This window comes from Lagenorhynchus albirostris, chromosome 5 (genome assembly GCF_949774975.1).
Source record: "Lagenorhynchus albirostris chromosome 5, mLagAlb1.1, whole genome shotgun sequence".
NCBI classification, from domain to species: domain Eukaryota; kingdom Metazoa; phylum Chordata; class Mammalia; order Artiodactyla; family Delphinidae; genus Lagenorhynchus; species Lagenorhynchus albirostris.
Genome location: NC_083099.1, coordinates 41,903,592 through 41,917,076, shown reverse-complemented (window position 1 = coordinate 41,917,076; position 13,485 = coordinate 41,903,592). Strand labels below are relative to the sequence as shown.

At 43.3% G+C, this 13,485-nt stretch overlaps 1 protein-coding gene across 2 annotated transcripts in view; it reads right to left on the bottom strand.

Moving 5' to 3' along the window:
• The window catches only part of PPM1L (protein phosphatase, Mg2+/Mn2+ dependent 1L), a 349,036-nt gene extending 341,747 nt beyond the window's left edge, over positions 1 to 7,289 (bottom strand). For both annotated transcript variants that reach the window (XM_060149942.1, XM_060149943.1), the window contains exon 1: positions 6,120 to 7,289. In XM_060149942.1, the coding sequence (XP_060005925.1) occupies positions 6,120 to 6,518 (399 nt within the window). In that variant the 5' untranslated portion in view covers positions 6,519 to 7,289. The remainder of the gene's footprint in view (positions 1 to 6,119) is intronic.
• Positions 7,290 to 13,485: the final 6,196 nt, after the last annotated feature.

Here is a 13,485-nt window from a genome sequence, read left to right as displayed (position 1 = left end):
CCACCCAATCTCTGTCTACTGAAATGCTAGGATATAGTCAAATGTCAGTTCCTCTTCAAAATTATCCAAGACTCCCCAAGCTCGCTCCGTCAGGCCACCACTCTCTTGTAGGTGGTCCAACTGCATCTTGTAGTTCTGCTATTTTTTAAAAACTCATCTCTTCAAGTAGATGGAATGCTCCCTGAGGACAGAGAATATACTGATTCATCTTTGGGCATCACAGAGAGCATAACTCTGTTATGCCACAGACTATACAGAAAATGTTGGTTTAATTAAACTGAATTTCTAAACAATCTGTTCAGAAGATGCACCATGGTCAGCAGTCAGGATCCTACATTCACCTACTAACAGCTGCTAAGCACAGGACAGGAATGGGTTATTAAAGGGAAAGTGCGGGGCTTCCCTAGTGGCGCAGTGGTTAAGAATCCGCCTGCCAACACAGGGGACAAGAGTTCAAGCCCTGGTCCAGGAAGATCCCACATGACACAGAGCAACTAAGCCTGTGCACCACAACTACTGAAGCCCGTACTCCGAAACAAGAGAATCCACCGCAATGAGAAGGCCGCGCACTGCAGTGAAAAGTAGCCCCCGCTCATCTCAACTAGAGAGCCCGTGCACAGCAACAAAGACCCAACGCAGCCAAAAATAAATAAAAATAAAATAAATAAATTTATTTTTTAAAAAAAGGTAAAGTGCCTCCCCCTTTTGGGGCACAAATGTTAATGTGCCATTTTAAAACAAAATAACCTGAATTTTCTCTTAAACCCTAAGGCATTTGTCCACACTAAATCTACAGGCTTCTTGTACATCAGTAATGTAGGAGCCCAACATTTACTAACGTCAGTTGTAACGTGTGGAAGGCAGATCATTCATTATGCCACTCATAATTTATTTATTTGGAAGTAGTATATCTTATTTCAGAGAGGAGCCAATGAAACTTACATAAATACATATACCACAAGATAAAATGACATATCTAAGAGGAGAAAGAGAAAAATGGGACAAAGGAAAACTAAATGTGGGAAATATAAGCTGTCCTGGGAGTGAGGTTCATGTACCAAATTAATAAAATTCTGCACACTTGCTAGAGGTAGGTCAGAGGTTTGGCTCTAACACTTCTGGCAGCCAACAAACACAGGATGATCCAATCAGTTACATGATTCAGCATCCTTAAGATAAAAACAAAAAGCTCTTAGAGAACTCTCTCTTCCTTGTTCCTCATGAAGAGGATATTATATACTGTAACAAATAAAGTCCTCAGTGACATCCCTAAAGTTGATTTGTCAGAGAGTTTTGGGAGATCATCCCTCATAACAATCCTCACAAACAAATGCCAACACACAAGTCAATAAATGCAAAATGACAGAGAGGAAGGAAGAGGAAGACAATCAGGCCAAGGTGGGGTCCAGGTACACAGCTCCCTGCAGGTCTAGATTTATCAGAGACAGATTTTATTCTATCTAGACTAACCTAAAATCCAGAGGCTTCAGGCATCTAATTCTCTTTGAAATTATAAACAAAACTTGATGTGCTCATGTCCATTTTTCTGGGGGATATGTCGGCAGTTTCATAACATCCTCAAAGAGAAGCATGACTCAAGAAAAGTTAAGAACCACTCATCTAAAGAACTAGACTGTACATATCCTTCAAGCAACCCTCCATTAGCAGTTTGTCTTCTGAGCTTCTGAGAAGTGCTAAGCCTCAAGACTATAGCCCCTGACAAGCACCGGAATTATAGCTTCTCTCTGATGTGAAGTGTGGAACTCTAAGCTTAAATGGCTGTGTGTCAATTTTATGATACAATGATATATGACCTTTAATACAATAATGTCCATAAGCATATAGAACACATAACAATCATTCTTCTATATAAGTTTCAGCCATGAACATTGACAAAGGTGTCTCAAACGGTCAGTGATATTTCTTCTAGCTAATATAAAAAGTTTAAAAAAAAAACACATTTTGCCTGTGGATAAAAATTATGGATAAGCACCAAAAACAATTTTCTTAGATAAACAGTATTTTATAATTTTAAAAATAACCTTTCCACATTAGTTGATACAATCTAAGCTATTTTTTTTCTTTTTTGTTATTTTAATTTTCATTATACAGCAAAAGAGTCACTGCCATAGCTTTAGACACACACACACACACACACACACACACACACACACACTTTCAACCATCCACCCATAGTATAGTGGTTAGAATGTTATCAAGGGCCCAAGGGAATCAAGTAAGGAAGCTGGCCCATAGCACCTCTAAAAAAAACATGGCTCATTAAGCTATCATCCATCTGGAAATCACAGCCATCCAGAGTCTGGTTCTCAGCATAACAAGTCTGGAGACATAGCTTAGTCAAAAATACACAGTTGAACAGACTCAAGAGAACTAACTCGTGTTAACAACTCAGAAGAGGCTGAAGTACAAGTCAGAATACCAATTTATTAATTAATCATAAAGAATATTCCTTTTCACTAATCAGAAAATTTGCACCTGAAGCCAGGATGCTACTTCCCCAATGCTAGGATACCTGGAATCCTAAATTAATAATCAATTCACCGGAAGTTAGAACAAATAGTGATAGAGAGTTCGGTGGATACCTAATGAATTGTCTATATCCAACATATACCTTTCTAGTGATCAAAGTTGTGGCTTTCATGTGTAGAGTCTCTTTCCTTCCCTTGGATACCGTTGCCCCGACACTACAGACTTCTTGGTCTCTAAGCTTTCTTCTTCCACATCCTTCTCTCCATCAAGTATTTTTCTAGATTGGGTACTAATACAACTGATAATATGAACCTCACATGCATTATTATCCGTATTTTTCAGATTAACAACTCCCAGATAGGGCTTCCCTGGTGGCGCCGTGGTTAAGAGTCCGCCTGCCGATGCAGGGGACGCGGGTTCGTGCCCCGGTCTGGGAGGATGCCACATGCCGCAAAACGGCTGGGCCCGTGAGCCATGGCCGCTGAGCCTGCGCGTCCGGAGCCTGTGCTCCACAACGGGAGAGGCCACAGCAGTGAGAGGCCCCCATACCGAAAAAAAAAAACTCCCAGATAAAGCTGCTTAAGCAACTTGCCCAAGGTCAAAGCTAGTTTAAGGCAGAGCACAGATTCAAAGCCTACACTTTTAACCTTGCGGTAAATGACGCCTTCAAGGTGTCTTTCCCAGGGCCTCGCACCTTCCAATTTGATTTAAATGACCCTCTTCAGTATTCCAATAACACCCTAAGCACACAATGACTATAATTTCTGGTACACAGGTCTATTTCTCTCACCACACTGAAACTTTGAGAATAGGAATCATGTCTCATTCACCTCTGTATCCCTAGTGTGCTATCTATTTACCTAGGTAAATATGGAAACTAATTTGTCCACTGGTTTAATATAAAGCTTATCAAACTGAAGGCCTTGAATAAGCTATGCAGTCTAAGGAAGGTCACAACTTCTCCTGCCATTAATAAACATCTCATCTAAAAAACAGGATGAAATAGATATACAAGGTGGCTTAGGTTCCTTCTGTATCTAAAAGCACTACCATGGGTCCTGATTTTTAATAGCCTATCTTATTAGTTTGAATTATTAGAAACAAAATTAAATTCCTCATCATCTTCCATACCACACTACTACTACTCTCTACATATATGTGTATGTAGAGAGTTCAGAAAAAGCTTCCTCTTTTCTGAAAGGTGAGAACTATCATCTACACCAAAATCAAACAGTGGCACCCTCCTCTGGTGAATATTAAAGAAGCTAAACAACACAGAAGACAAGAATTAGATGGTCGGATTTTCTTTGAATGAAAGAAAAAGAAAGAGAGAAATACCTAAGATTATTTGTCATCACATTCCCAATAGCAATTAAATAGCTCTTTTTTATAACTCCTTATTTTGCCCTAAAACAAAGCCAAAATGAATGAACTGGCTATGCACTGTAGGATGTTATAGACAGAACAATTGTTCTGTATTTCAGGGTACTGATAATATTATTTTGCAAACAGCAAGCTTTTTAATATAAGGCACAATGAAACTCATTTCATAGTTTGGCTAACAATGATGATCTCTTTTATTATTTAAAAATTAACGGAAAGCCCTATACATGTAAACTATTTCTAGTTAAATAAAAGCATTTCGCATGTCCCTTTTCTGAATGGTACCTTTGCCAGAAGATAATACTGGAAAATTTTCAACCTGAAATCTGTTGGAGTCTTCAATATTCACGTTTTAGAATATCAGCTTAGAAGAAAATTTAAAAATACTCATTCACTTACATGTGCAGGCTCAAAACATGCCAATGCAGCACACCCAGATAACCACAACCCAGAGTTTCACAACATTAACACTACATCCAGACCTTTAAGTTAAGAATAAAACTGTACTTTCTAACACAAGAATCAGATCATCATCTGCCAACAATTTTAATATAAAGTATATAATAAATATAAGCTTTATTAAATGATTTACAACAGTCAAGGCACATAAAATGAAAATACAGACATTCTGACTCAGACCAGGAAACAAATCAGCCATTATATGGGCAACCTTATCTTTCAGATATGTTTTTTACCCAAATACACAGCGTCCCTTCCCTCAATTAACTTCACATCTTTCACCTACCCAAGGGGCAAGGAAAGAACCCCATACTACACAAGAGGCTACAAATTTACAATCAGTGAGAAAACTTCGTTTTGAAACACAGCATATAGAAAGGGCTAGGGTGGATGGAAGATAGCAAAAACTGATTTCAGCTCTACCAAATAAATTTTCCAATCAAGTTTGCCATTCCTGGCAAAGTTGGTTCTACCAGGTAGGTACATACAGTATGTGGGAAAGATTAGCAGAGGGTTGGGTGAAGTGACCTTGTATCAAAGAGAGAATGCAGTTAAGATACCCAGTTGAGAGCGTTCTCAATGTTCACCCAAAACAAAGGCCAAAGAACAAGCTTGAAAGAGAATGATATCCCCTACAGCCCACCCAGAGACCAGAAGCGGCAAGAGAATTGAGGGGGAAAAGTCGGATGGGAGCAGGGGGCGGGGGGAGGAGGAAATGATGAAGAAGGGGTGGTGAAGAGGGGGTGCGGGGAGTAAGAAAGTATGCTTTAAAAAAAAAAAAGTATGCAGCAATGAAACTCTTTTCCAAACTGCCAAGTTTAGAGAGATGGGGCGGCTGGCCTGCCACTCTCCGGAGCACCGCCCTGGAGCCACATTTGCCACTCACTTCGCCCGGGCCGATGCCCAAGGACCAAAGCCAACTCTCGCCCTGACCTCCAGGAAATCTGAGCCCCGACAAGCAATCAGGGTGCCGCAGAAATGCGGGAGAGGGACGTGAACCGGCCTCTAACCTCATCTCTTGCTCCCACATGAACCCCAAATAAAGGAATTTAGAAGCAGGGAGACGTCTGCGTCCCACGCCGGCCAGGGCTCAGGGGCAAGATCTGGGCACCGCTACCTCTGCGGGGACTGCCACCTCTGCAAAGGCCAGAGGCATCTCGGTCCCGTGCCTCGATCCAGCTAAAAGCAGGCGGCCAGCAAAGCGCTGCTGTCAAGTGGCCGGATTGCACTTGTAAAGTTAATGGAATTAGGAAGAAGCGCAGCGCTGCCCCTCGGGTTCCTCCTCAGGGCGAAAGAGCTGGAAAGGAGTCAGAGTTTCCTTCATGCTTACTAAGGTCCTCACTGATTCGGCTCTGCAGATTTTATCTTTTTCCTAACGACAATCAAAGATTTCTTCCTTCTTTGCGCCTAGCTCGGCCTCAAACCCCGTAACAGGGGCGCTGAGGCCCTGGGCCAAAGTTCACTGTAGAAACCACTAACTCTCCCAGCAAAACTAACACAGGCATTTGCTGGACTCTGGCCTTGGGAAACCTCATAAATTATGAGGCATGAAATAGGTTATGGATGACCCTTCCTCCCCCACACTGGACCCTCAGTACAAGAGGTCTGGATCCCGCGGTGTTTCTGGCAACTTGGCCACGTTTGGAACTAGTGGCTTTGTCCAGCCCGACGCCAGGTCATCACCACGCCCCTCGCACACAGGTGCTACCCGACACGCCCACCACGTCCTGTTGTTTACACATACACAAACACACACACACACACTCAAAGCCCCAGAGAACTCCTACCTCGCCCCCGTGCCCGTCAAAGATCCCGAAGATGGACGGATGCGTCTTATTGGCTAGGTCCGTAAGAACTTCAAAGCGGTCCTCCATGTGGTCTCTCCGGCCCTGGATGGAATACACGGCCACATTGTGGCTCTTGAACTCCCAGGTCTTGGAAAACTCGGCCTCCAGCACATCGAGCCCTCCCAGTCGGTCGTTCTGCATGATCTCGGCCACCTTGCCCTTCACCATCTTCACGGCGTCCCGGCTGGACTTGACGATGGTCTTCACCTCATCCGTGTGGAAGAAGTAACTCCACAGCGCCAAGCTGATGCACAGCAGGAAGAGCGTCTCAGGTCTCAGCAAGAAGTAGCGCATGATGCGACCCAGTAGAGACAGCAAAGTCATTGTATCCTCTATCATTTATTATCGCTAGAGCCCCAACCACCAGCAGCGACGCGCGCCCCGAAAGCTCGCCGGGTCCCGGAGCACTGCGGGGAAAGCCCGCGGGGAGGGAGGCGGAGCAGCAGCCGAGGGTTAGGGGGAGGAGGCTCACGGAGCCGGGCGGAAGATGGACGAGCAGGCAGCTCCGAGCCCGCACGGTGAACAGAGGCAGTTTCCCTTTTGTCTCCCGGCCTCTGCGGCCCGAAGGCCCGCGCCCAGCACACCGACGTCTGAGCCAGCCGCCCGCGCCGCCTCCCCTCCCTACGCCCCTTTGTGAGGCGGCGGCTGCCGAGACGCCGGCGGTGGCAGCAGCAGTCGCGGGTGCCGGGGCTGGACGAGAGAAATCAAGTTAAAGTTGCGCCGGGCGGGTCTGCCGCGGTGGGCGGGAGAGTTCCGGGGCGCTGGCGCCCCCGCGGCGCCTCCACGGGTGCCCCCTCGCTGCTCCGGGGAGCGATCGGCAGGTGAAGAGGCGCGAGGCGCTAGAGCCCCGCGGGTGAGAGATGCACGTCCCCTTGGTCGCCGCCGCAGGGGAGCGCGGAGCGGGCCGAGCTCTCCGAGTCCTTCAGACACCCAGGGGGCCCTAGAGAATAAAAGTTTTGCGGGAGCCTGGGCAGAGGCGGGGGTGCGCGGAGCCCGGGGACGCAGCACGATCGGCGCGGAGCCGCAGGCGGCCGGCCGGGCTCTGCCTGCCTCACCGCAGCACCTCCCTGCTCCGCTCCGCTCGGCTCTGCCGGGCTCGGGCGCTCCCTCCTAGCGCCGCCGCTCGCACTCGCCCCGCCCAGTGCTCGCTCGCCCCGCCTCGCCCCGCCCCTTGAGCCGGGACTCGAGGCCCGGAGGTGCTCGGGCCGAGCTGTCAAAGGCCGAGGCAAATCGGCGGCGGCTGGCGCGCTTGCAACTGCGGGCGGTCCGGACGAACCGAGGGGGGAGGGAAGGGGCGCGTCTGCAGCCGAGCTCGAGTGGATGGTATTGTCTGCCTCTTGTGAGAGCTCTCAGGACAATATAATACTGACCCTGGTAGGCTGATCGGTGGTTTCGCGGGATACACTGCTACCGGCTGGAAAACAGAGGACCGCACGTGAGCGTCCCCCCCTCCGGCTGGCGGCACGGTAGTGCGGTCTCCGCCTCGCCCGGCATAAGGCAAGCGAGAAGGGACGCACTTCTCCTGGCTCGCAAAGCGAGGCAGAGAGCTCGGACCTTTGGTTTTCTGGGACAGAGGCCTGCCGGAATCTCCCGAGAGGCTGAGAGCGAGCGTCGGGCCTAAAAACCTCGCGACGAGAAAAGGCCTCCCGAGGGCAGCGGGATGTGAGGACTCAGAGCCACGTGGAAGTGCGCTCTGATGATAACCTCGGGAGCGATGACGCTGGGCTGGCCTCTCTGCGAGCTACACGCCCCTGGAGCGGGGACATAGCCACGAAGGCTTTCCCGGGTCGCAACCCTTCCATAGAGAGACACGAAGCCTCCTAGTGGAGCCCCCGGGCGCTCCTGACCCTGCGGCGGGGCTAGGGCTCCGACTCCGCTGTTCAGGTTTGCAGGTCCCTTTGAAGCTTCGAACTAGCGGCCTCCTACCACCTCCTCAGTCACCGCAGGAGAAGGTGAAATGGGGGCAGGAGTCTTTAGTTAAGCAGAAGTAAATGGGCTTCCAGAAGCCATCAAGGATACCTTGTTGAAGCATGGGGCAGGTGTCGGTGGCCTTGAAGATGCTGGGGAAAAAAGAGAAGAATGTACAAATCAGCTTAGAATACGGAAACAAGTGAGCTTTAAAGGAAAATATTCACTCTTGCTACCCCTGTCCAGGAAGAAGAGTGCTGATCTGCAGCTTCCAGTTCACTAGACTCGAGAATAGAGGCTGCCTGATTCCCAGCCCAGCCAGAGGCTGTCTCCCCAAACATTCCTGCTTTGCAGTGATCCCGACTAAGTTTAAAAAAAAAATAAATTAAATTAAAAGGAGTAAAACACTGGAAGGAAATACACCAAGATGTTAACGATGGTTAACTACAGTAATAAACTGTATGTTTTCTGGTTTTCATTTTCTGATTTGAGCTTTTATCTGTTTTCTACAACTTTTCCAAAGTTTTTACAAAAGTCATAGATTGCCATCTTAACCAGAAAAAAAGAGAAAACTTTGACATTTAAATGGCATGTACAATATGATCTCAATTATATACATAGGCATAGAAAAGGAAGGAAATGTGAAGAATTGTTAACAGTGTGTTATTTTTGACAACTAAGATATGGTCTCCTGTTCTACTTTGCACTTTTTGGTATTTTCCACCTGGTAAATAGAGAAAATAAGTAGTTTAGAAATAAATGAGATCGGGACTTTCCAGGTGGCGCAGTGGTTAAGAATCCGCCTGCTAATGCAGGGTACACGGGTTCGAGCCCCTGGTCCGGGAAGATCACACATGCCGCAGAACAACTAAGCCCATGTGCTAAGCCAACTAAGCCACAACTACTGAGCCTGCACTCTAGAGCCTGTGAGCCACACTGCTGAGCCCGCAAGCCGCAACTACTGAAGCCCGCGCGCCTAGAGCCCTTGCTCTGCAACAAGAAGCCACCGCGATGAGAAGCCCGCGCACCCCAACGAAGAGTAGCCCCTGCTCGCCACAACTAGAGAAAGCCAGCACGCAACAATGAAGACCCAATGCAGTCAAAAATAAATTAATTTTAAAAAAAAGATTGCCCCTTCGTTTAAAAACAAAAAACAAAACAAAACAATAAACAAATGAGATCATTCTGTTCAAAAGTCGTTACGTGATGAGGTTCCAAAATGAGCTAATGAATTCAAAGGTTAGGAACTATAAAGCAAAGTAATGCATTAGTGTTATTATGAAGATAAGTTTATGATATTTCTTACTGTAAATTAGCAAATGGATTTAGGGTGCATTATCGGTCTCTCTGTACATGAATCTGTTTCTCTGTGGCAAAGGCAACTTGCAGATAAGCTGATCAAGACTTCAAAACTACAAGTCAAACCAGGCCCTGGGGTAGAAAAATTCCAAACCTAGGGGTCAATCCAGCCTGTCCACAACATTACTGCATTGATGATAGATAGCAGCGAATATTCATGAGAGGTATGACTTCTGTTTCTCCCATACCTAAATAAAGAAGAGAAAGGACCATACTGGTCTCTGGAGGTTAAATAACAAAAGGAGGGCTTGACTTGATTAATAAATCTAGATATCCTGCAGATTCTGTGGAGATTTGCTTTGACATTTACATCTAAATAGTTCATTTGTGTGAAAATCAATAAAATGATTTTTCAAGCAGACCCTATAGGCATTTTCTTATTTCTATTAAGAAATTAATCTAGTTTCACAGTGATTTCTTAAACATCCTAAATGAGCTTTTTGTTATAGTTTACTGTGAATTTTTTTAATCTTTATAAATCCATTGTTTATTGTATGACAGAACTGAGACCCTTTAGGAAATAATTATTATTTGAACCTTAGGTCTTTTTTTTTCATTTTTATTGGAGTATAGTTGATTTACAATGTTGTATTAGTTTCAGGTGTACAGCAAAGTGAATCAGTTATGCATATACATATATCCACGCTTTTTTAGATTCTTTTACCATATAGGTCATTACAGAGTATTGAGTAGTGTTCCCTGTGCCATACAGTAGATCCTTATTAGTTACCTATTTTATATATAGTAGTGTGTATATGTCAATCCCAATCTCCCAATTTATTCCTCCCCCTGTAAATTTTAATATGTATGAGAAATAAAAAAGACCTTCCTCTAGTGACAAACATTTGCATATTCCTTGGGAGGGATTGTAAAGGTTTTTCATGTATATCAACTTATTTTCATTCTAATAACAATTCTATGAAGAAGACAGGAGCTATTATCTCTTTTTATAAATTCAGAGAAAGTGAGGCACAAAGATGTTAAATGATTATCATAATTCAGCAAATATAAAGTTGGAATCTCAAACTCATTTCTTCTGACCACCAATTCAGTACCCTAACATCCATTGATTGCTCAATGACACTGAGATGATTAGTCTAATTTTTATACTTCTCTAGTAACATTTCAGTAGATCTCTGTTATAGAAATCTCAAAAAGAATACACGGGTTCTTTTTCCACAATTCTGACTTAAACCTTTGGGATAAGCATTGCACTATGAGTATTTACCTCACCCATCAAGGATATTTGCGGGGCAGAAGACAAGTCCAAGTAAACTGTCCTTCATCTTGACGTAGAAGTCTAAAATATTTGTTGCTAAAGTAAAATGCTATCTGAATTTCAGAGGGAAGGAAAGAGTACCATAGAATGTACATTATGCAAATACTTTACCATTACAAGTGACATGGTAATGAACAGAGAGCTAATTGCAATCCTAGGCTTTCATGAGATACAATAATAGTGATAAATAGTTACCAGGTAATTACCATTTTCAACTATGCAATTAACTCATGTCAACCTTGCGAGCATATAAAAAACATAAAATATGGTGTATTTTCAGGAAAAATTTCAGAGTTGTAGCTCTTAGGTTCAAGAAATCTTTATAACACAGCTTGATAACAAATCTATGTTCTAGTGTGATGGTGATCCATGATGTCCTCATTTCTTTTTGTTTTTGCCACCTATTGCAAAGTTATAAAAATCAAATATGTCAGCTGAGCCTCTGAATGTAATAAAAATTCCCTGAAATAAATTTTAAATGAATCTTTTATATAGAGAGAAATTCTCTGCACATTTTAAAATTTCCCAATTACCAGTTTGATTTGTATTCTTAAATTGTTCCTGCCATCTGCATATAAATATGTACTGAGTATTAAGTAGGACTCTTACTATTAGTCTATCAATATACATCCATATATGTATAACCTTTTAAACTAGACATACAAAAGAGTGCATGAAAGTATTGTTATGAAGCACAACAACTATGAGTACTACACCCATAAAGCTGACCTAAAACTGGACTGTGACCAATCTTTGCACTAACCTAGGAGTTCTCTCCCTATCCCACCTCCCTACCTGTCCTCCACAGGTAGCTACTAGCCTGAGTTTTGCATTTTATCATCCTTTTGTCTTTTTAAAAATAATATCACATATGTCTGCATCCATAATTAATATATTTTTTTAGTTTTGCTTGGTTTTGAGCTTTATAAAAGGGTATCTTACTGTATATAGTCCTCTGGTACTTGTTTTTTCACTCAATGTTATATTTCTAGATCCTTCCATATAGTTCAAACATTTCACTGCTATATAATACTCCACCTTGTGACTGATCTATAATTTATGTATTCATCTTCTCTGGTCATTTGAGTTTCCAGTTTTTTGCTATTATGATCAATGATTTCATGAATTATTTTTGTACTATCTCTTGGTGCATATATGCAAAAGTTTCTCTAGGGTATATAGCCAAGAATTAAATTAATGGATAGTTGGGAATGAAAGTGTTCAACTTTACAATTTAGGGCCAAACTGTATTTGAAAATACATTGTTCCTGGGCTTCCCTGGTGGCACAGTGGTTAAGAATCCGCCTGCCAATGCAAGGGACATGGGTTTGAGCCCTGGTCTGGGAAGATCCCACAGGCCACGGAGCAACTAAGCCCGTGCGCCACAACTACTGAGCCTGCACTCTAGAGCCTGCGCGCCTGGAGCCCGTGCTCTGCAACAAAAGAAGCCACCGCAGTGAGAAGCCCACGCACCACAACAAAGAGTAGCCCCCGCTCGCCGCAACTAGAGAAACCCCGCGTGCAGCAACAAAGACCCAACGCAGCCAAAAATAAAATAAAATAAATAATAATTTTTTTAAAAAAAGAAAGAAAGAAAATACATTGTTCCCATTCACATTCCCACCAACAGTGTGATCAAAGCTCCTTAATATAATATAAGGGACCATTACTATAAATTCTATCTTAAAAGTGATTTTCAAGATTGGTCCCTTTGGAAAATGGTTAACAATGATCATGACTATTAACCATTTTAAATATTCAGCGCTTCTCAAACAACCTTTCTAGATGCAAAATTTAAATGTTCTTTACAAAATGAATCTGTTTTAGAAGTACAACAAAGAAAATAAATCCATCATTTAAATAAGTATAATAATATGTCAATCTGGACTTATAATTTTAATCTTAGGTGTTCTGTCAAATGGAACTAATGTGACAGACACCAATCATGTGTAATATCATTTTATTTCACTGTTCTCCAAAAGCACAACATCCTTTTCTACAACCCAATTTTTTGTATTAATTACAGAGATATATTAAGGATACTTGTTTCCTGAATACTTGTTTTGTACCACTGCACCAAGTCTGTTTACAAAAACCACATTTATCCTAAGAATCCTTCATCTAATTGCCCTAGGCTTCTCTATAATAATTTTCAAAGAAGCTTCCTAAATTATAATGTTAATCTAAAGCATTACCTAAATTTTTTATTCTAATTAGCACACATCAACACTCTAGCTAATTCAAATGCGAGATATTTGAATAGTTGAATAATCCTGCTTAAAACCCTTAAATGATTTCTCACTGCTCTTAGAATAAAGACGAAAAAGTCTTAACTTCTCCTTCTCAGCCTTATCCCATGCCACCTGCTCCCTCAGCCCATCCACTTCAGCCACATTTGCCTTCTTACAATTCCTATAAAGCATGGAGCTCCCTCTTGACTGGGGTCCTTTATTCATGCAGTTTCATTTAGCTGGAATGTTGGCTTTTCCCAAGCCCACTCTCCGACCCACACTCCTCCTAGTTAACTATTATCCCTCAGATCTCAGCTCATATATCACTCTCTCAAGAGCCCTTCCTGACTCTGTGGTCTAGGTGAGGTCCCTCTTCCCCACTCTCATGGCACCTTCAGAGTGTTCATCAAAGTTGTAAATATATATTTTTTGTGATTTTTAAAAATTAACATCTGTTTTGTCATGAAGAACAGATTTGTGGTTGCCAAGGTGGGAGGGGTAGGGGAGGGATACACTGGGAATTTGGGAT